At 43.1% G+C, this 23261-nt stretch overlaps 2 protein-coding genes across 2 annotated transcripts; one reads left to right on the top strand and one right to left on the bottom strand.

Moving 5' to 3' along the window:
• The first annotated feature begins 13868 nt into the window (after positions 1–13868).
• LOC121989405 (non-specific phospholipase C1-like) lies at positions 13869–18781 on the top strand. The gene is made up of 3 exons (XM_042543437.1): positions 13869–15179; positions 17558–17734; positions 18203–18781. Exons 1-3 carry the CDS (start codon positions 14033–14035, stop codon positions 18520–18522), a joined length of 1644 nt encoding a protein of 547 aa, XP_042399371.1. The 5' UTR covers positions 13869–14032; the 3' UTR covers positions 18523–18781.
• Positions 18782–19634: 853 nt separating this feature from the next.
• On the bottom strand, positions 19635–20339 carry LOC121990653 (transcription factor bHLH149-like). Its single transcript, XM_042544757.1, has one exon. The coding sequence runs from the start codon at positions 20275–20277 to the stop codon at positions 19744–19746; it is 534 nt and encodes a 177-aa protein (XP_042400691.1). The 5' UTR covers positions 20278–20339; the 3' UTR covers positions 19635–19743.
• Positions 20340–23261: the final 2922 nt, after the last annotated feature.

Below are 23261 nucleotides of genomic sequence, written 5' to 3'. Positions count from 1 at the left end.
TTTAAATTATTTTTGGGGCTCAAAAGGAGGAAATTTGGGTCATTACAGGTTAGGTACTGCTTTGTGTTTGATCCCTATGTCTGAGTGTGCAGGAGCTTAGGAGCACAGGAAGTTGAGCGGAAGACGCAGCTAGCGAGAAGGACGGCACGGGAAGGGAGTCGACGGGCTCGGTGCGTCCGAAGGACGAGAGAGCTGCGGAAGAGTACTCCGGTGGGCGTGAAGAGCGTGCGCGGCATTCGAGAGATGTTAAGCTGGGACGGAAGGCTGCTCGAGGAGAAGGCCGGGAATTGGGTTCGGGTGAGCCCTATTCCAATTGGCCGAAATTACCCAAAAGAACGGAGCGTCGAAAGTTGAAGAAAGCAAGCTGGAATTTGAGTTGCCGGCTTGGAGGCGCCTCCATCAGGCCTGGAGGCGCCTCCAGCTTGAAGGCGCCTTCAGCCTTGTTGAAGGCGCCTTCAACAGGTCAGTTTTGACCGTTTGCGCTGCGGATAAAACTTTATCCGCTGACCGAGCTAGAGGTGCCTTAAATCTTGTTGGAGGCGCCTTGGACCCTCGGGATAGACTTTTCAGGAGCTATATAAAGGCCCCTGGAGCTAGGAATTCAAAAGGAACTCAAGCAATCAATTGTGTATAGTCATTCCTAGCAATAGTTCTAAGCTTCCAAAGTGTAAAAGGCTTCTCCGCCTTCAGTAAAGGAGATTCTTTTTAGTGCGCTTCTCATTGCCCTGGATTAACAACCTCCTTGGTTGTAACCAGGTTAAATTCCTGTTTCTTTTCTTACTACTTTAATTACTTTACTGTTTTATTTGCTATTGCACTAATCGAGTTGAAAGCACGAGGAGGGTATAGTTTATTTTTGTTTTTCAGCAATTCACCCCCCTCTTGCCGGCCTCCGCTGCACCAACAATTGGTATCAGAGCCTGATTGCATCAGAAGGACTAATCGCCAACTGAAGCACTACGATCAAGACGATGGCCGGAGCGAACATCCATCCCCCGAAGTTCGATGGAGACTTCGCCACATGGAAGCGCAAAATGGAGGTATTTTTTAAAACAGACTTTGATATTTTAATTACTATGAAATATGGTTTTGCAGCTCCTAAGAAACAAAGAAGAAAACACGTGGAGCAAGAAGGAGCAAGTCGATTTCGTCGCCAACGGAAAAGCTGAATTCCACCTCCTCAGCGTTCTGCCACCTCAGGAGGTAAGTCGGATCGGAAGCTACGACTCAGCGAAAAATCTCTGGGAGAAATTCCTGAAGCTTCACGAAGGTACCTCTGAAGCGAAGCTGGCGCGACGCGACATCCTCCGGACACAACTAACAAACCTCCGGATGAACAACGGCGAAAAGGTAGCGCAACTCCAAGCGAGAATCAAGGAGCTGATAACACAACTAACGAACCTTGGAGAAGAAGTAACCAACCAGGATTCCATCTGATACGCGCTCAATGCCTTCCCGAGGACTTCAGAATGGGCGTGCTTAGTAGATGCTTACTACATCTCTAAGGACTTTGAGGTAAGTAGTTTAGAAAACTTGTTTTCAACTTTCGAACTTCACGAGTCTCGACTTGCAGAAAAACCAGTAGAGAAGTCGAACCTCAATGTTGCCCTACGAGCTGAAAAGGACGATCCCGACTCCGAAGCGTCAATCGACGAAAATGAAGCTGCGTTAATGGTAAGACGTTTTAATAAGTTTTTTAAATCTAACAAGTTTAAATCGTAGTCAAGTAAATGTCATCAAAAAGGAAGGACAGTCTGGTGCTACAATTGTAACGAAGAAGGGCACATCAAGGATGATTGCCCAAAATTGAAGAGCAAACAGAAAGATAAGGAAAGAAGCAAGAAGCCAGCTCGACCCAAGCACAAAAACCTGAAGGCGACATGGGACGACTCTTCATCCTCCGAGTCAGAAGTCGAAGAATTCTCAGGATTAGCTCTACTAGCTAACCATCAGTTAGAAGAAACGTCTAGCTCAGAGATGGGCATCGATGAAGGGGGAGGAACATCAGAAAAAGAAAGCAGCAGTGAAGGGGGAGCCTCACCGAGTCAGGTAAGTGAGGTACGAAATCTAACCCCGACTCAGTCTTTTCGATTTATTAAATCGCTTTCTAAAGACTTATTCGAATTAGAAAAAGAAAATAAAGAATTGAAAATGAAATTAGCAAAAACATGTCCACTTGAGATGTACGATAGTATAAAATCAGAAAATGATAAATTAAAATTAGAAATCGAAAAATTGAAATATGATGCATGCTTAAATAAATTTCCTAAATCAAAATTAAGAACTTATGGAAAATTAAATTGGTGCATTAGAAAACACCAGGGTCAACTTAGAAAAGTGCCCAAAAATCATATACCCCCTAAGTTTTTGACCAACCCTACAGGAAGGAACTTTTATTGGGTTCCAAAATCTTTGTTAGTTTAAATTTCACTTTTAGTTAAAAGCTTACAGTGAGAAAATTAAACATTGAAATTCTTTATGGAAGCTTTGTCTAAGGAAGTGGTTGTTGCTCCAATAACCAAGAAGGCCTAGTGCCTCGCCACGACCTGGAAGCTGAAATATTGAAATAAAATGTTTAATTAACTTTCTGAAAAAACATTAAAAACTAGAATTTAATAATGCTTTGAAAGTTTATCAAACATTTTTTAATAAACAAAAAATTTCTTTTACTTAGATTTTTTTTTTTAATTAATTGACTTAGAAATTTTTTTTGGAAAATTCAGTTTAACTCAGAATTTTTTTTTGTAAAATTCTAAAAATTCATTTTTGCTTAGAAAATTTTTCTGAAAATCCAATTTAAATTAGAAATTTTTTTTTTCTAAAAATTCATTTTTGCTAAGAAATTTTTCTACCTTAATAATTTGTTTAATTATTGGTACCCCATTTTTGTTGTGATCAAAGGGGGAGAGAAAGGTACAAGTTTAGGGGGAGTTAGGAAAATTAAAAATTAAATATTTTAATTTTTTTTTAAAAACTGTGTTGCAATTTTATTTATTGCAAATTTACGCTTAAATATGTTAGTTTAGTAATTTTTCTTTAAAATTACTTTTTGTGTCTGTTTTTACCCTAACTTGAACTTGGGTTGATGCACATCAAAAAGGGGAAGATTGTTGGACCCCGTGGTAGTTTTGATGTGATCAACCAAGTTGGTTAGGTCCTGCTTTGTGTTTGATCCATGTGTTTGAGTGTGCAGGAGCTTAGGAGCACAGGAAGTCGAGCGGAAGACGCAGCTAGCGAGAAGGACAGCACGGGAAGGGAGTCAACGGGCTCAGTGCGTCCGAAGGATGAGAGAGCTGCGGAAGAGTACTCCGGTGGGCGTGAAGAGCGTGCGCGGCGTTCGAGGGACGTTAAGCCGGGACGGAAGGCTGCTCGAGGAGAAGGCCGGGAATTGGGTTCGGGTGAGCCTTATTCCGGTTGGCCGAAATCACCCAAAAGAACGGAGTGTCGAAAGCTGAAGAAAGCAAGCTGGAATTTGAGTTGCCAGCTTGGAGGCGTCTCCATCAGGCTTGGAGGCGCCTCCAGCTTTAAGGCGCCTTCAGCCTTGTTGAAGGCGCCTTCAATAGGTCAGTTTTGACCGTTTGCGCTGCGGATAAAATTTTATCCGCTGACCGAGCTAGAGGCGCCTTAAACCTTGTTGGAGGCGCCTTGGACCCTCGGGATAGACTTTCCAGGAGCTATATAAAGGCCCCTGGAGCTAGGAATTCAAAAGGAACTCAAGCAATCAATTGTGTAGTCATTCCTAGCAATAGTTCTAAGCTTCCAAAGTGTAAAAGGCTTCTCCGCCTTCAGTAAAGGAGATTCTTTTTAGTGTGCTTCTCATTACCCTGGATTAACAACCTCCTTGATTGTAACCAGGTTAAATTCATGTTTCTTTTCTTACTGCTTTAATTACTTTACTGTTTTATTTGCTATTGCACTAATCGAGTTGAAAGCACGAGGAGGGTATAGTTTATTTATGTTTTTCAGCAATTCACCCCCCTCTTGCCAGCCTCCACTACACCAATAGATCTTTCGCTGAGTCGTAGCTTCCGATCCGACTTACCTCCTGAGGTGGTAGAACGTTGAGGAGGTGGAATTCAGCTTTTCTGTTGGCGACGAAATCAGCTTGCTCCTTCTTGCTCCACGTGTTTTCTTCTTTGTCTTTAGGAGCTGCAAAACCATATTTCATAGTAATTAAAATATCAAAGTCTGTTTTAAAGAATACCTCCATTTTTCGCTTCCATGTAGCGAAATCTTCGTCGAACTTCGGGGGATGAATGTTCGCGCTGACCATTGTCTTGATCTTAGTGCTTCAGACGGCGGTTAGTCCTTCTGAGGATGTCAGGCTCTGATACCACTTGTTGGTGCAGCGGGGACCGGCAAGAGGGGGGTGAATTGCCTGCAAGTAAAAACTAAACCCTCCTCAACCAATTTAAACTCAAATAGATGCAATAGCTACAAGATTAAACAGAACAGAAAAGAAAGACTCAGCTATTTTAACCTGGTTACAACCAAGAGGGTTGTTAATTCAGGGCGATGAAAGGCGCAGTAAAAAACTCCTTCTCTGAAGGCGGAGAAGCCTTTTACACTTTGAAGAGCATAGAACTATTGCTTAACTAGAGAGTACAAGAGTTGAATTTCGTTCGTATTCGTTGTGCTTCTAAAGCTACCCGAGACCCTCTTTATATAGGGGTTCTCGAGCTTATCAGATCACCTGATCCTTCGGGATCAGGTTTGACTCGAGAGGGTTCTGTCGACCGATCCCCAGGTTCAGTCGACCGAACCTGCTGTACCTGCCCAGCTTTCCGTCCAGGTGCAGTCTCTGTGGATCGAGCTCAGGTTCGGTCGACCGATCGGCCAACGGTCTTCCTCTGCGCTGGCCCGATGAAAATGCTCGACTTAGTCTCTGGATAAACTTGGATTTGGTCGACCGATCACTTCACCGCTGGCTGATGTGATGCTGACATGTCACCAACGGCTGACTTCGGTTAAAGAAGGGTTCGGTCGACCGATCAATAGGTTCGGTCGACCGAACCGTTGACAAGTCAACTTCCAGTTGACTTGCTCCGGTTCGGCTCCTTGGGTGATTACGGCCATCCGGAATATGGCTCACCCGAACCCAGTTCCCGGCTTCTCGTCCCTCGAACGCCGCGCATGTTCTTCTCGCTCCACCGGAGTACTCTTCCGCAGCTCTCTCGTCCTTCGGACGCACCGAGCCCGTCGGCTCCCTTCCCGTGCCATCTTTCTCGCTAGCTACGTCTTCCGCTCGACTTCCTGTGCTCCTAAGTTCCTACACACTCAGACACAAAGTTCAGACAAAATGCAGGACCTAACTAACTTGGTTGATCACATCAAAACTACCACGGGGTCCAACAGGGTCCACAACATGCTCGGGAGCTCATCGACCCAGCTGCCTCCCATATGATCGAGCCGAGCGCACAATATATACTAGAAGAATTTCCCAATTGGCGACCTCTGTCTGACCATTGCTTTGAGGATAAGACACGGAGGTGAAGGCCTGCTGAATGTCATATCCCTCGCACCATCCTCTGAGCCTTTAACCTATGAACTGCCTCCTGTTGTCGGATACGAGCTGTCGTGGTATGCCGAACCGGCATATGATTTGTTGCCAAATGAACCTCATGATCATCTGTTCGGTTATCCTTGCAAGCGGCTCGACCTCCACCCATTTTGAGAAGTAATTCACAGCCACGAGCAAAAACTTTCGTTGGTCGGTCGCCATAGGGAAGGGCCTGACGATGTTCATGCCCCATTGGTCGAACGGATAAGAGACTGTGGACGCCTTCATCTCCTCGGTGGGTCGATGCGAGATGTGATACTTTTGATAGGACAGGCACGTGGCCACCGTCCGAGCGGCGTCCTACTGGAGGATTGGCCAAAAATATCCGGCCAGTAGTATCTTCCTTGCCAATGATCGACCGCCCGGATGTCCTCCGCAGGATCCCTGGTGCACTTCTTGTAGTATGTAGTCGGCGTCTTCTGACTCGACGCACTTGAGCAAAGGTCGGGAGAAGGATTTCTTATACAGCTGATCTCCGATTAGAGTAAATTGCCCGACCCTTTTTCTTAATAACCGAGCCTCCTCCTGCTTGGATGGGGTAGCTCCCGACCGTAAGAATTCTATCATCGCTATCCTACCATCGTTCAGGAAAGTAAGCCCTTCTATTCGATCTATGTGTGCCACCAAAGAGGTTTTCTCGATAGGCTGCGCCATGACAATCGGCGACAACGAACTAGCTAACTTGGTCAATTCATCTGCAGCCTGATTTTTCGATCGGGGGATCTTCTGTATAACGACCTCTTAAAAGTTGAACTTCAATTTTTCAAAGGCCTCTGTGTAGAGCTGGAGTCGGACGTTGCTTATCTCGAATGCTTCGGACAGCTGCTAAGCGGCCAACTGAGAATCTGAATGGATCAAGACTTTGGCTGCTCCGACATGCCGAGCGACTTGTATGTCGGTTATTAACGCCTCGTATTCGGCTTCGTTGTTGGTGGTCATGTAGTCTAGTCGAACAGCCAACTGCATCTGATCTTCTTGTGGGGAGATTAGTAGTATGCCGATGCCGCTCTCCTTTCGAGTGGACGAACCATTCACATATATCCTCCAAACAGCTTCTGGATATGGGCTCTGTACCTCGGTGATGAAATCCGCCAAGGACTGTGCTTTGATGGCAGTTCGGGGTTGATACTGGATGTTGAACTCGCTGAGCTCCGTTGTCTATTTGATTAGTCGTCCAGACACCTCGAGATTGAGAAGGACTCTTCCCAAGAGGATGTTGATCATCACGATTATCGAGTGAGCGAGGAAGTACGGGCGAAGCCTCCAAGCGGTGAGCACTAAAGCATAAGCTAGCTTCTTAAGAACAGTGTAGCGGGACTCAACATTTTTTAATATATGACTTAAAAAGTACACTAGTTGTTCCTCGCCGCTCTGCCTAACTAATGTCGAACCAACCGCATGCTCTGTAGACGACAAGTAGATGTGGAGCGGCTCGCCGACACATGGCTTGGCCAGGATAGGTATTCTTTGAGCTCTTCGAATGCCTTATTGCACTTCTTGTCCCATTGAAATTTTATCGCCCGACGTAGTATTTTGAAGAATGGTAAACTCTGATCGGATGACTTGGAGATGAATATGGATAACGCCATGATCTGACCGGTCAATCGCTGAGCTTCCTTTAAGTTGCGGGGCGGGGGCATGTCTTGCAACGCTTTCACTTTGATTGAGTTCACCTCGATGTCCCGCTCGGTTACGATGTAACCGAGGAAGCGTCCACTCTTTGCGTCGAACAAACACTTGCTTGGGTACAGATTTATCCTATAAGTCCTGAGTGTCCGGCAGGTCTCCTCAATATCTGCACATAGGTCAGTCACTTGGAGGGATTTTACTAGGATATCATCTACGTATACCTCCATGTTATAGTCGATCTGCCGTCAGAACACTTTATTCATCAATCTTTGATAAGTGGCTCCGGCATTCTTGAGTCCTAACGACATGGCGTTGTAGCAGTGTGTACCGTTGGCCGTAATGAAGCTGACATTTTCTTGATCTTTGCGGGCGAGCGACACTTAATGATAACCTTGGTAGGTATCTAGCATGCAGATCAACTCGCATCCCGCAGTGGAGTCCACCATCTGGTCGATCAGAGGTAGCGGGTAGAAGTCCTTCGAGCATATTTTGTTCAGGTCACGGAAGTCGATGCAGACTCGCTATTTGTTGCCCGATTTAAAGACTAGGATGACGTTGGCGAGCCAGCTTGGGAACTGAACTTCCCTCACGTGTTCGGCTTGCAACAGCTTTTCTACCTCCGCCCAGATGATCAGGTTCTGCTCGGCGCTGAAATCCCTTTTGCGTTGCTTTATCGGACGAGCGTCCGGTCGAACATGTAGCTCATGCTGAGCTACGCTTGGGGAGATGTCGGGCAGCTCATGCGTTGACCATACAAACACGTCATGGTTCCGCTAGAGACAAGCGACCAATTTTGTCTTTTGCTTGGCCTCTAAGTCGGCAGCCACGAAAGTAGTGGCCTCCGCTCGGCAAGGATGTGTCTGGACTTTCTCATTTTCTTCATATATAAGGGAAGAAGGTTTTTCGGTAATAGTGTTTACCTCGAGTCGTGGATTCTTCCGAGAGGCTTTGACGTCGATCTTGACCATCTCGATGTAGCAACACCGAGCGACAAGTTAGTCGCCCTTGACTTCTCCAACCTGGTCATCTACCGGGAACTTAATTTTCTGGCAGTAGGTAGAGACTAATGCCCTGAAATCGTTAAGGGTCGGTCGCCCTAAGATGACGTTGTAGGCTGAGGGGGTGTCCACCACGATGAAGTTCATGGTCCTAGTCCTCCTGAGCGGCTCCTCTCTGAGTGAAATGGTCAATCTTGTTTGGTTGATCGACAAAACTTCATTGTCGATGAATTCATACAGCGGGGTCGTCATAGGTAGTAGCTCGCCTCGGTCGATCTGTAGCTGATCGAACGCCTTCTTGAAAATTATGTTCACCGAGCTTCCTGTGTCAACAAAGATATGGTGAATGAAATAATTAGCGATCATCGCTTGGATGATCAAGGCGTCATCATGAGGGATCTCGGCTCCCTCCAAGTCCCACGGTCCGAAGCTGATCTTGGGCTCGCTCGCCTTCTCCCAGCTGCATCCTACTGCATGGATCTCCAGTCATCGCATATACAACTTCCGGGCTCGATTAGAGTCGCCGCTAGTCGGTCCACCGGCGATGATGCTTATTTCTCCCCGGGCGGCATTGCTTCTGTTTTCTTCCTCCCGAGCGGAGGGTTGATTCCGATCATTCAATCCTCAGGAAGGATTTGCACTCTCCCTTTGTTGTTGATGCTGGTACCATTCTGGCGACCTTCTTGTCTCTCCTTGACGACCGATGGACTGGTGTCTATGCCGTCGATCGGGAGAGGGGGTTCGGCGGCGGTACCCCCTGGGAGCCGGTCGGCTGGCAATTGACATTAAGCCGCGGCAGTCACAAGTATTGTACGATGCCGACTGGTGGAAAGAGCAGAATATAGGTGTTTATACCTTTCCTTTTGATGTCTTCGGCTGTCCGGATGTCACATGCTGGACGACGTGCGCTCTAGTTTCCGAGTGCGGTTGCGCTCCTTCAGCCCTTGGCCCCCTAGGCGGCTGGTGGTTGCCTGATGGTCAACACTCAATCGAGACAGAGGGCTCAGTCGGCGCCTCCTTTCTTCTAGTTGTCTGGGCTTCCTCCACATTGATGTACTCGTTGGCTTTCTTGAGCATGTGGTCATATATAGTCCCAGGGCGGCTTCCTGATGAACGATCGGAAGAAGTCCCCCTCGACGAGCCCCTGTGTGAAGACATTCATCATGGTCTCAGACGAAACCGAAGGGATATCTATGGTTATCTGATTAAAACACTGAATGTAGGCTCTGAGCGTCTCCTTGGATCCTTGCTTCAAGGAGAAAAGGCTGACGCTTGTCAGTGGTGCAGGAAAGCCGTTCAGAAGTCCTTGAAGCTACATATTGAGTCGTCCGGAAGCCTTCTGAACCAGCATTGCACCGAGCCAGAAAATGTAGTGAGGAAGACTTGGCATTTCACTCCATCCGTGTACTGGTAGAGTGTGGCTTCATTATCGAACCTATCCAGATGATCATCTGGATCGGTCGACCCATTGTAGGACCCAATCGCCAGTGGGGCGTAGTGTCTAGGTAGGGGATCTCGCAGTATGTCTTCGGAGAACTGGCGGTTGATCCGCTCGGGAGATGCGTTGCCTCAAGGTGCCTTGCCCTTCCGTGCGTCCCAAACGTGCACTTCGTATGAAGAAGATCCCCACTCTTGGTTGGCTTGGGCTATCTCCGAGGGTGTTTGGAGCAGTGCCCGATGGAAGGTATGGGCACGGGTGGCGCCTCTCCATGCATGCCAGTTAGCAATCTATTCTACCCCCAGATAGAGAGTTGCTCCTGGCGGTCCTCTTGTGCTGCTCTGCCTCCTGCTGCGGACGTTGCTTGTTGCGCTTGCCGATCAGCTAGCGCCTTCTGTTGTTGCTGCTCGACTAGTTTCTACACTCGGGCTTGCATGAGCAGGTCGAGCTCTTCTTGGGTGAGTGTCACTGTGTGAAGTTGTCCAGCGTCTTCTATCCCCTCGGTTCGGATCCAGGTTGCGTTCCCACAGACAGCGCCAAATATGATCCTATCCGATAGTCGAGGCGACGGAAGCTAGGGATGTGGCGCTCTGGTTGACCATGTGTTGACTCCGCGCGGCCCTGCAATCATAACTACGTCAGTGCCTCATCAGGGAAGGGGTCCCTAGCGTTGGCCCTCTGACGCTCAAGTCAGTAAACAACGATGTGTGGAAGCAAAGCAAAATAACGAACAGTAGCAGCAACAGTGGATTCTCGCATACCTCCGCTGAAGCTTGGACCCCCTTTATATAGAGCTCATGTAGTGTGCGTGCACGCTTCCCAAGGCATACGCGCTTCTCCACGATTTCCATGAAAAGATGTGTAAGGAAAGTGTCTTTGACACAATACCTGAACGAGTCGAGCATATCTCTGACGTGACAATAGAAGCTTCCGTCATACGATCCTCTGCCTGACCATGCCGTTAACCATGCCATCTGTCAGCGGCACTGGCTCCCAAGAGGATACTGACAGATGCTCCTTTTGTCTGTTATTAGGCCGAGCGGAAGAGTCGCTCGGCCGACCTTCATCTTGTCCGAACATCGTCTGCCCCTAGGCCGAGCGGGATAGACGCTCGGCCGACATTCCATTATCCTTTGTTCTGATGATGTGCCGAACGAGCTTAGTGCTCAGTTGACGGATCTGATCCCTGGCCGAGCCGGGAAGCTGCTTGGCCATAATATTGATATGTCTGAATGTAATATGCTCGGTCATCACTCCACTCTGCTGATTTCGAGGATTGATGTAAGGCCGAATGGGGTTGTCGCTCGATGCGCCTTTGCGGATACTTGCTTTTCTGAGCGTCAAATGCTCGGTGTGTTCCTGAGCTACACTGATGTTAGATCGGGTAGTCTTTATCCCAGTCAAACGAGTGTGCTGCCCGAGCGGCCGAGGATATGGGTCGTTGGTCAACTTTGACTTTGACCTATACCGTAACTATGACCCTCCGTGGGTTGGATCCCTCACCACCAGGGTCGGCTATGCCTAGGGCCCTTAGTATATTGGGGCCCATAAATTTTATATATATATATATACCTATATAAATTAAATATGAATATTAATTTAAAAACATATGAGTTTGGATATTAAATATTTAAAATTATGGCTAAAATAAATTTTATTCGAGATTTATTTTCATCAGCAATTTTATTTTAAATATTTTTTATTTTTTAAATTTTACTAATAATAATAATAATAATAATAATAATAATAAGTAAGATTTGACATAAGATAAAGTTATTGCTATGTGACTTAATTAGTCACTACTTCTAATTATATAAATAATCATTGACAATACATGAAATTGTCCTTTTAAATTTTACTAATAAAATTAAATGTCACCCTCGGGACATGATTGAGTTGGTTAATACGGGGTAGATATTGTTACGCTCTCCCCGGAATGCCCAATTGTAACTTGGTCATATGATCGATTATGTTGGACTCATAGTTTGTAGAATCGCGATCCTACGCAGGATCGATTTAGGGTCAGGATCGGATCGGTCAGGATCGGATCGTAGAATCGTACGATCCTACCAAAAACCCTTAAAATTTTATCATACATGATTAATAATTAGAAAAAATACCTAAAAAACTCATTTACATATAAATAAATAACTAATTTTATATATATATGTAATTATTTACACTCAACACATCAAATTACATTCCTACATGTACAAATTTAAATTAACTTGTAATTCAACTATCATTCTCGCATAGTAATAATATTTATATTTTCATATCATAAAATGAAAGAATATAAAATATCTATTAACACAATAATATTAACACATACAATGTCAAAAATATTTCCTTGATTTATAAGATAATTCAATTTAAATGTCAACAAAGCATCTAACGTATATAACAGAAGTTATTGAATCCTTTGATTCAAATATGAATGTCGAAAATAATCTTCTAAAGACTGGTTAATGTCACACAATACTAGACAATAGACATCCAAAAACTTATTATTTTGAGAAAAATAAATGACAGAATATTATTGATAAAAAAAACTAACTCAAAAATAATTAAACATATATTTAAATAATTTAAAACTCTAATAAGATGAAAAAAAGATAATGGTTAAGGAGAAACTTTGAAATTTATTAAGGATCTCTGAACGAGCTTTAATTTGATATATTATAGGCCCCGTGGTTCAATCCGAGTCAAAAGTTATGATCTCTCAAAGCTTCCACCGATCCTGCTCCGATTCTGCTCCGATTCTACCGATTCTGCTCCGATCCTACCGATCCTACCGATCCTGCTACGATCCTACTGCAAAAACGATTCTGCACGATCCTGGATCGATTTTGGGTTTCCGGATCGTAGGATCGTACGATCCTACGATCCGGATCGCGATTTTGCAAACTATGGTTGGACTGCTAGTATGACAAATTCCATTTTTTAATAACAAAATTAAATATTTCTAATAATATTTATTTTAAAAAATATTAAATTCTTATTTTCACGTAGGACCTTAAAATTTATTTAAAAAATATTAAATTTTTTTTTTTTCTCCTATGACCTCACGAATGATTTCAACGGTCCTGCTCAGCACCGCATCACTGATAATCAGCTAGTCAAGCGATAAACAAACAGGCAAAGCTCCCTCCATTTCGAGCCTTGAAATTTGTGTGCCGCATAACAGAAGCAAAAGGGCTAGCTCAGAGAAGGTTCAGGCTCAAACAGTGAGTTGCCAACGCTTTCCCACCTCAAAAGAAATGAAGCGAGCTTTTGAAGAGCATGGCGCATTGGCGCGTCTCTCTGCTCACTCTCGAAGCCCTGCCCAACCAGAGCTTTCGCTCGCTTCCAGGAACGACGAGATTCTTCCGCCACGATGCCTCCAAGCGCAAGCCAGCTCAGTTAGCGTTCCACGCCGATCGATCGTCTTCCACTTTGACCATTGCTCTGCCAATCTCCTCCTCCATTAAAATTCCTCGAGTAGTTATAATTATGATGAATAAAGATAATTAAATACGTTAATTATACCATCTCTTCTCTAATTTGAGTGTAGCTTTTTGAAGTGGTATGATGAATAAGTGTTTGATTGGCCCTACAGTAATGGATATGATGAACATGGAAATCATGTGTTGACAGTTAGCGGACTGGACAAAGTAAAGCTCTTAGAACTTGTGACCACAATGGTCACGAAGATCATGCATTTGAGAGCTGAAGACCTAGATTGACTAGAGTGTACGAAGCTCGATGAACTGAATCACTAGAGCTTAATTAGGGAGGAGTCTAATAGACTCAAGAACTAGAGACTTGAATAAATTGGAGATCTAGAACAAATTTGGTGGACTCAAAAGCTCGAAGCTCAGATTGAGATGTTGTTTGGATCAACTTATTACACTAAAGCTTCAGGAGGAGCTTGGTGGACTGGAGGTCCAAATTTGATAGTAAGGACGCTATGGCATTACTGGAGAGATGTTAACTATTAATTGAGCTCCCTTCATATATAATCAGACGTATTGCGATTTGCGAAGGACATCAAACCTTCCACGTACGCTACGATGCCTGCTACGATGCTTGTCTTTAGCCCATGACTCATCGTCATCGACCGAGATTCGTGTGGTCGAATTAAACGAGCTCAACCGTCCACGCTACTGCGTTTACCGACACAAACGAACTCAACTGGTGATAGATGATTCACGCATCCAATCGGAAGAGTCGAGATAAGATGGTGACGCGGTGCCTGTCTATTCTTATTATTCGGTGCGTCGGTAAACGCCGCCCGGGTCCGGCCTGCCTGCCTGCCTGCCTGCCTGCCGGGTCGACTTTATTCGCGTCGAGTGTCGACGCACGCTTCGTGGCTTCCTGACCTCGCTTCGTCTCTCTCTCTCTCCCCTCCCCCCTCCGATCGCCGAAATGGATTTGGGGGATCGGCCGTGGCGCCGGCGGCGCCTCCTCGCCGTCGCCGTCGTCTTCCTCTACCTCCTCGCCTCCTCCCACTGCATCGACGCCGATCGGACGGTCGGGTGGAGGAGGAAGAGGCCCAAGCACGAGATCAAGGGCCCAATCAAGACAGTCGTGGTGCTCGTGATGGAGAACCGGTCGTTCGATCACATGCTCGGCTGGCTCCGCTCCAAGGGCGGCCGACCAGACATCGACGGCCTCACCGGCCGAGAGTTCAACCGCCTCAACGCCTCCGACCCTTCATCTCCTGAGGTCTTTGTCTCCGACGGCGCCACCTTCGTCGACTCTGACCCGGGACACTCCTTCCAGGCGATTCGGGAGCAGATCTTTGGGTCCGAGGACACCTCTGCGTCGCCGGCCCCCATGAACGGCTTCGCGCAGCAGGCTGAGAGCATGGGTGAGGGCATTTCCGGTACCGTCATGCGCGGCTACTCCCCCGAGGACGTTCCTGTCTTCTCCGCCCTCGCGGAGGACTTCGCTGTGTTCGATAAGTGGTTCGCCTCCGTCCCGGCCTCCACCCAGCCCAATCGCTTCTATGTTCACTCGGCGACATCTCATGGTGCCACCAGCAACGTGCGCCGGGATCTCATCCATGGCTTTCCCCAGAAGACCATCTTCGATTCTCTCGACGAGGAAGGGCTCAGCTTCGGCATATACTACCAGAACATACCTGCTGTACTTTTCTACAAGAGCCTTCGCAAGCTCAGCCACCTTACTAAATTCCACAGCTACAAACTCGCCTTCAAGCGGCACGCCAAGCTGGGCCGCCTGCCCAATTACGTAGTCATCGAGCAGCACTACTTCGACGTGAAGCTGTCCCCAGCTAACGACGACCATCCCTGCCACGATGTCGCCAGGGGACAGAGGCTTGTGAAGGAAATATATGAGACCCTTCGAGCGAGCCCGCAGTGGAATGAGACAGCCCTGCTCATCACCTACGATGAACATGGTGGGTTTTACGACCATGTGCCTACTCCCGTCACAGGGGTGCCCAATCCGGATGGTATCATTGGCCCTGATCCCTTTTATTTCAAGTTCGATAGATTGGGGGTCAGGGTTCCCACTCTCCTCATCTCCCCTTGGATCGAAAAACAAACTGGTAAGTGACTTCGTGTCTGAATTTTCCCTTCTTTCCAAATTGATTGAAATAAATCTGATAACTATGGTTTCAAATGCATGCATACCGGTCATTTATACTTATATTTCAGTTTGATAGGCTATATACTGATAACTATAGACTCTTAAGAGATGACTTGAAGGTGGAGATCCAAGGCATTGACATAGTTAAACTCAGATTGATAAGAGGGGCATAATACATCTAGGGTCATATGACTGTCACAAAGATGAATTGAAAGGATATCACCACAAGGCAGGTAATAGAGTTCTGAAGGTGACTCTTGGTACTCATCTCCATATGACAAAAAAGATGTAGAAACTCATGTATCACCTTGAGACATCCTTGGGGCAGTTGATATAGTTACATGTGCAGAGAGCTCAGGTGGTACAATGCATATCAACACCTAATAGTTAAAGAGCAAATTTGTCAGTTGCTAGTGGCTAGAGAGATTCAGGAGATCTTCCTCTATTATTGAGTGGCATCATCAAGTGAGTTTGGTATGTGGATCCAACAACTTCCATGTGTAGAGGAGAAGCATGCCGTGGGAAAGCAATTCCATACTGGAGTATCACTTTGAGGTATACATTAGTAGGATAGCATCTCATCAGCGGGAGATTGTTAGATGCTAGCTTGTTTGTGGGCAGAGGTGAGCATTGCCCTACCCCTTGGAGTGAGTCTTTTACTTTAACAGGCTTATTATTTGTCCTTGCTACTAAACTTCTGCATTAGGATTATTTTTCACTGATTCTTACATGGTTATCATATGGTGGTTCGTAGAATTTTGGTGGTTGTGAACTTTTTTCACTAGTTAAAAATTCTGGAACCTAGGGAACATTGTATGGTGTGTTTGGAAGTTGTGAGATACCAGATTGCCTATAATGAGGAAATTTTTTGGGGTGTCAAGAAGAACTTTTGATATTTGGGGAGGACTGCTCCAGTACTGTTAAGGGAGAATCTTAAGGATGATTGAATGAGATTTTCTGAGTTGTTGCCATAGTTTGTTCGAATTTTCATTGTACTTTTGCTTTTTATATTATAGAGATTAGATTCTCTGCCGATTAGGCTTTCTCGGACTACATTATATTGTTCTCATCTTTGTTTAGTTATGCTATACTACTGAAGGTGATGAACATTTCATCATGTGAGCTTATAGTGGATGAGATTTTGCATTTTAGAAGTGCTGAATTTGGATCTGTATGTGTGCAGTTTAAGACAAAGGAGTCTAGCAAGTGGTATTGGAGTGTTTTTTAACTTTGTTAAGTGGTATCAAAGGCATTTGTGATCCTAGCAAGCACGTGACATTTGGTAGAAATCTTGCTTGATTTGTTAGTACTCTTGAGTTTGACTTCCCAACATATCATATATTTCTTATAGATGCCTTCATTAATGTATTATTAATGCCATTTAGATATCCAATAGATAAGGAATAGAGATGCTTCTTTTGGATAATGAACTTCGTTGATTTTTTTTCAAAAACATACTGTTTGATACTTGGGGATGATAATTTTGAAATAGCTTAATTACCAATGTGTATGGCAGTTCGACAGGGAACCACCAAAGTAAAACATGTAGTATTTGAAATAAGTCGTGGGTAGTAAATATTCTTTTTTCATAAAAATATATTAAGGAAATGATTGAAATAAAAAGTCTGAATTCTCCCACTCTATCATGCACAATTCTGAAATGTAATGAATCTGATATCATACATGTAACCGTCCGATTGAAGGAAATACCATCCACACCCTTCTCTTTCTTTATATAGGTTCCTTGAGTTTTATAATATTTCAATGTACCCACATAAGGATTTTTTGGGGGGGGATTTTCTACTCTGTCATAAAATTAAAATTATCTAGTTTGTAATGAAAAACAAGGGTTACTTTATCTTTGCAAAGGAGAGACAAATCAAGTATTAAAAGAGAAAAAAAAAATTCTTTTAGCTTTTTCCTTCTTTCCAAAAGAGAGTGCATGTTAGACCTAGGGGTGAGTTTCCTAAATTTTCATATCAAAACTTAAACCAGCAAGTTTCCAAGCTCAATGAATTGATTGATTTGAGTTGGATAACCATAGAATAAAAAAATGACTTTTTCATAGTAAAGATCCATCAAATGGTCCACCTTTATGGTGGATGAATTGATTTTTTTTTTTATTTTGTTTGGTGGAGTTGTTTTTTAGGTTTCCAGTCTTGGAAGTTGACCTAATTGCTAATCTTTCCTTCTTTGAGCTGAAATGTAAGGGAAAGAAAGAAAAATAGATAGGATGCTTCTATTGTTTACTTGGACACAAATGAGAGGAGGGAAGAAAATAGAGAGTGAATATTACAATTTTATAAGTTAGATAACTTCATTTTTTTTACCATGCAGTGATCCACGAACCTAAAGGGCCTTACCCAGATTCACAGTTTGAGCACTCTTCCATTCCCGCAACTGTAAAGAAATTATTCAATCTGAACTCCAATTACCTCACAAAGAGGGATGCTTGGGCTGGAAGTTTTGAGAGCTACTTCAATCTCCGGAAGACGCCACGAACTGATTCTCCAGGTATCCATCTCCTCGTATGTTAAAAAATTACAAGCACCTACAATTGTGTGAGAATATACCTGATATATATTAATTTTAAACTTTGATACTCTTGGATCAGATCATTTGTCAAAAATAATCCTATTTCTGATAGAAAGAGAATATATTAAGATGATAAGGACATATTTAACATTATGAAATCTATTATTAGAAAGAGTTGAATCTGTTAAACAGAGATCTGAGTTCTTAATTATAGAATGTCTTATTCTGCTTGTGGCGTCATCTCTAGCAGATTAATAAGTGTTCTTTTTATCAGTTTGAATTAGAATAATAATATTAGTACTATTAAATAAATTTAGTTGGAGTTGCTCCAGGAATACAAGGGAAGCCAAGCTAAAAAAGCTTCATCTCATTGCTAAAAACTAAATGCATTGGATTTATTATCGGTTTTGGATTCCAATCCGGCTAATCTCCAGTTGTTTTTTTTAGAGAAACTTCCTGAAGTAGACCTACTTAGGCCATTTCCAGCTAGGGAGGATAAAGTTCTCTCCGAATTCCAGATGGAGTTGATCCAACTTGCTTCTCAACTCAATGGAGACCATGTGCTCAATACCTATCCGGACATTGGCAAGGACATGACTGTTGGCGAAGCGAACAAGTATGCAGAGGATGCAGTCGCAAGGTTTCTCGAAGCCGGCAGGGCTGCGCTGAACGCCGGAGCAAACGAATCCGCCATTGTTATGATGAGGCCTGCTTTGACTAGCAGGACCAGTGGGTGGCCGTCTGATGAGGCTGTTCAAATCGTCTAATCCTTACACGATACGCAAATGTCATTAGTTCTTTTGTATATTTTGGTAGTTTTTCCCACTGGAGTTAAAGATTTGCTAAGAAGCTCGCTTTCTAATGCTAAATGGGATGGGATGGGTCTGGGCCATACCCTGTTTATACATAACATGGCTTTGCTATATACATATATCTATATAGGTGATTTCATGTACATGCTCTTCCAAATTTGTGACGACTGACGCGGATGATTATTCAAGATTTTTATCGTCAGACATTTTTATATGAGATGTTAAAGGCTACTACTATTTTCCTAAAGGCAAATTTGGGTTGTCATTTCTTTCTTCTTCTAAACTGTTGGACCTCTTCCATGTTGGAGAAAGTTATTGTAGCTCTAGCGAGAGCCGGGCCAACAGCAAGATTGTTGTTGCTCCCTTCGTACCAATGATGGTGATCTTCTACGCCAAACTAAGGTCAACCCTCACCCTCCCCAACGGGAGAAAACAACAGTTTTTGACAAAACATTGCAGCAAAAAGATCACCCCCTTCGCATGGAGTCAGGTGGCCACGCTTTGGGTACACGTTGATGATGGATCCCGTGATCTATTGTAGCAATACTACAAATTGTGCCAACTCGTGGCACAACTCGTAGGGACAGTTTTTGACCAAACATGGATCATATAAATGAAGAAAGATCTTCCTCCTAAGCTGAAGCAACAACTCTTACATTTGTTTAGCTCTGAACAAATGTAAATAAGCTAGCTGAATCATCATAGAATTTAAAAACACATGATCAATCAATAAATCCACTTAAAACTCAAAGGGAATTGCTGATATGATTCATTTACCAAAATGATATGATTAATATCGTCAAGAAGTTTATTTTATCTTGATGATCTAGGTCAATAACAAATTTACTGGTATAATTTTGCATGCAGCTTTCTGCTACGTGGAGAGAGAAGCTGCGTGATTTTTGAGAATCTGCCAAGAACAAAGGAGGCTGGTGAGGCTGAATTTGGTCATCGACGTCCAAATTAAGAATGATTGTTCCTATTTTGATTTTGATTTCAAATCAACTCCCTGTCAAGTGGAAATAACATTTTGATTTGTTATTTTTTTTTAGGAGGATGAAAGAATCTGATCAAGAAAATCATTAAGCCATCTCTTCCATCAGACCAATTCTCATGCTTTTACAATCTTGAGATCGAGTTCAGATGAGGAATTCAACAAAGGACGGGAAATCCCACTCATGCCCCTCCCCGCGCCTCCGCCTCGGCCGCTCTCGCCGCCGAGAACGCCTCCGCCAGCGCCCTCATGGCCTTCACTTGCATCTCCAGCGCCGCCACGTAGTCGGCGGCCTCCTTCAGAACACTCTTCTCCGACAGTTTCCGGCACCCGGGAACCAGCCTCCGGAGCACCTGCAGCCGATCCGGCCTCACTCTATGCGCCTCCGCCTCCGCCGCCGGCGGCGGCCGCGTCCGCGCGCGGCCGATCTTGCCCGTGACGCGGAGGAGCTTGCGGCGGGAGCGGCAGCGGCGGAGGAGGATGGCCCGGCTCCATCGGGACTGCCCGCGTGCGGTCAGCGCGAGGGCGGCGTCCGCAGAGGCCTTGACGGCTAGCGGCCCGCCGCCGGCGGTGGCGCGGAGCGCGTCGAGGAGCCGGCGACCGTAGGCGCGTTGCTGCCCGGAAGAGCCCCACTTGGTCGGCGGCTGGTATTTTCCTCCGGACGACTCCGTTTTATTCCGAGACGCCGGCGAAGAAGATGAAGAAGAAGTTGTCATGTTGCAGCAGAGAGAAGGAAGAGAGAGCAGAGAAAGAAGAAGAGGAGGAGAATGGAGAAGCAGATTTGTAACGGAAACAGAGATATAAGTAAATAAAGGTGGTATCTTTATTTATTTTATTTTATTTTTCTTTCTTGTCCCAACTCCCAACTCATATGGAATAAAAATTGTTTTGCAAAAAACTAAAGTGATATTCTTGTTATTTTAATCTTTTTGTCGGCAAAATTTATTTTAACCCCTTAGAGTTTACATATTCATAGATTTTAATATTATCAGAATATTCTCCAAATTGATCCCTTTTTTTAACAGAATTTCCTTTAAATTAATTTCTAAATAAGTTCACACTATAAAAATTATAAATTTCTCACTTTTTTTTAAAAAAAAAATTTACAAGATGAGTATTTTAGATTTTTAAATGTTGTGTTGTGAAAGTTATAAAAATTATATATAAAATTTAAATTTTAAATCTCACCGCAATTTAATTATAAAATTATAGCAAACGGATTATTAAAAATTTCTTATATTATAAATACTACGCAATTATATAAGACACAAATGTCAATGTAGCTGTGACAATTATGAAATGTATTACAAATTTAATTTTGAAATGCTACAAATTGTGCATTTTAAATTTATATTAAAAAATACTTATTTTTTTACGTTAGATTTTTGTAAGCTAATTTGCTAAGGCAAGGGTATTCTAAATAAATATACAACATTTGAGGTTTCTTTTGAGAAAAAACAATTATAATGAATTTTTTAAAAAATATATATATATTAAAGGCACATTTTGGGATGTTATTCAATCAAGATATTGAGTGAACTCGAAGTATTCCATGTTTTTGCCTTTTTATGATATTGATCATGATGAGAAGAGAAATCAAATATCTATACGAACTACAACAAGGCGTTAAGTATTTATTATTATCATTTTTTTACCCAAAAGCAAAGAACTGACCTACTAGTGCCCTCCTGCCGCTTCCGACCTCTTTAGCTTGACTGTTCCATATCTCTTCAGCTCCGCGGCTCATGCCACTTCTAACCTCTACAGCTCGAGCGTTCCAAACCTCTCTAGCTCTACAACCCGGCCGCATTAGACCTCTCCAGCTTACAACTCGGCCACGTCAAACCTCTTCAGCTTTATAGCACGACTACACTAGACCTCTCTAGCTCAGCCAAGCCCGACCTCTTCAGTTTGACCCACCATCGGGAACGTAGGTACCAAGACATGTAGAGGATGTGGAGTGATTGGATCCAATATGTGGATCCACATGACAATCCCACGACCTGAACGTGGCTCCTAAGAGGATATTTAAAGCTAACCTAGCTACTTCTGCGGGTGTATGTACGCATACAAATTCAATCAAACTTCTTCTACTTTCCAAATTTCTAATCACACATGAATATCAAAGTGGTTACATCTTAAAATACAATTGTCCAATTCCAAATTGGATACGAGCTTGAAATACCTCACAATTTAGTTAAAAAAAATTATTTTTTTAAAACAAATAATAGTCATAATTTGGATGCTCATTTTGTTAATATCCAAAATAATTGGAAGAATTTTACAAATTAAAAAGAAAAATAGAATCATGGTGCAAAATAAATGAAATTCTTTCATACTATATATCACACGTGCTACTAGTTAAGTCCATTATTAGCGTTCGGATGCTGCGTTGCTGTTGTTTGATAACGATGTCCATTCCGAAAAGACTATTGAATGGTTAAGCGGGCTCTAATTAAATTAGGTGATGTAAAGTAGGTTAATTAGCGGTGACATAATTAAAATATTATTGACAAGGTTTATTCATAAGCATCTAATGATGCAACATTTTATCCACCGTCAACAGCACTTGGGCAGTGGATGGTCAACTCAGTTGGATGGTGATGCATGGAAAACAAGAAATTTACTTGGGGAAATCATTAAATCAATCACACTCAAAAACTTAAGAGAATTGGCCACTGTATTTTGTAAATTTCCAATGGATGCATCTTTATATGTATGTGTGTATGAATGAATTTGTGAGGGTCTGTTTTTTTGGGACGGACAGTTGGCTAGTGTTAGCATATATCTTACAGAAGATATTCTCAATTTGTTGCAACTCAGTGTCAATAGAAGAATCCTGTTGCAAGTTAGTACAAAGCACATAATTGTAATAGCTTCTGCTATAACATTAGTATTATTACAAGCTGCTGGAGCTGTCGTAAGTCTTTTGACTTTGCCAATAAGTTGTTATCACAAACTGTTCAGTATCCTGTCTAAATCCTTCATATTAAAACAGATATCTACAACTCTAGTGCGTGGAGGTCATCCTAATCACCTTTTGCACCACACGAGATATATACAACTCTAATAACTTACTTAATAAGCCAATCAAATGACTGGTGGGCTTCCTTTTTTTAAAAAAAAAATTTGGAAAAAAAAACAATTTTAATTAGATTGAATTGAAATGCAGCAGGTCAGGGCTTAGTGGTCCTTAAGCCATGAAGTAGTGTGATTATGATATATGCTTCGTGTGTACAGTAAGTAATAAGATATATATAAGATGTCATTATGGAAAATTTAATAGGATAAATGTTATCAGCTAAGGCCTAAGGGAGAGTTAAACCAAATATTCTACTTTTGATTGTAACGTTGTTTATAAATCATGTTGAATACGATTTGATTCCATGATATTTATAGTATTTAATGCAGGTAAAACGACCATGATTTAAAATATTGTAAAACAACCTTTCATGGAATAAACAATTATTTGTTGAGGTCGTAAATACTAAACATTTTGGGCCGATCTAATGACTCGATCAATTCCACATGCTTGCCATACCCATTCAAAATGCATATTTTATATAAAAAAATATATCAAATAGAATAAAATAAGAATAGTATCCGTCCAAATGAAATAATAAATAATTAAGAAAAATGATTAACAGATATCAATTTCATTTAAATTGATACTCCAAATTCCTTTTTATTAAAATATATC

The sequence above is a fragment of the Zingiber officinale genome, chromosome 6B, assembly GCF_018446385.1.
Source record: "Zingiber officinale cultivar Zhangliang chromosome 6B, Zo_v1.1, whole genome shotgun sequence".
Lineage (NCBI taxonomy): Eukaryota > Viridiplantae > Streptophyta > Magnoliopsida > Zingiberales > Zingiberaceae > Zingiber > Zingiber officinale.
The sequence above is the reverse complement of the archived record's forward strand: the minus strand, read 5'-3'. Positions and strand labels throughout refer to the sequence as shown.

Excerpts from the sequence above, each read along its gene's own strand:
- LOC121989405 (XM_042543437.1), top strand. The coding sequence starts at position 14,033 with ATGGATTTGGGGGATCGGCCGTGGCGCCGGCGGCGCCTCCTCGCCGTC. Across the intron at positions 15,180-17,557 it reads TTGGATCGAAAAACAAACTG|TGATCCACGAACCTAAAGGG; the intron begins GTAAGTGACTTC and ends TTTACCATGCAG. Across the intron at positions 17,735-18,202 it reads GCCACGAACTGATTCTCCAG|AGAAACTTCCTGAAGTAGAC; the intron begins GTATCCATCTCC and ends TGTTTTTTTTAG.
- LOC121990653 (XM_042544757.1), bottom strand. The coding sequence starts at position 20,277 with ATGACAACTTCTTCTTCATCTTCTTCGCCGGCGTCTCGGAATAAAACG.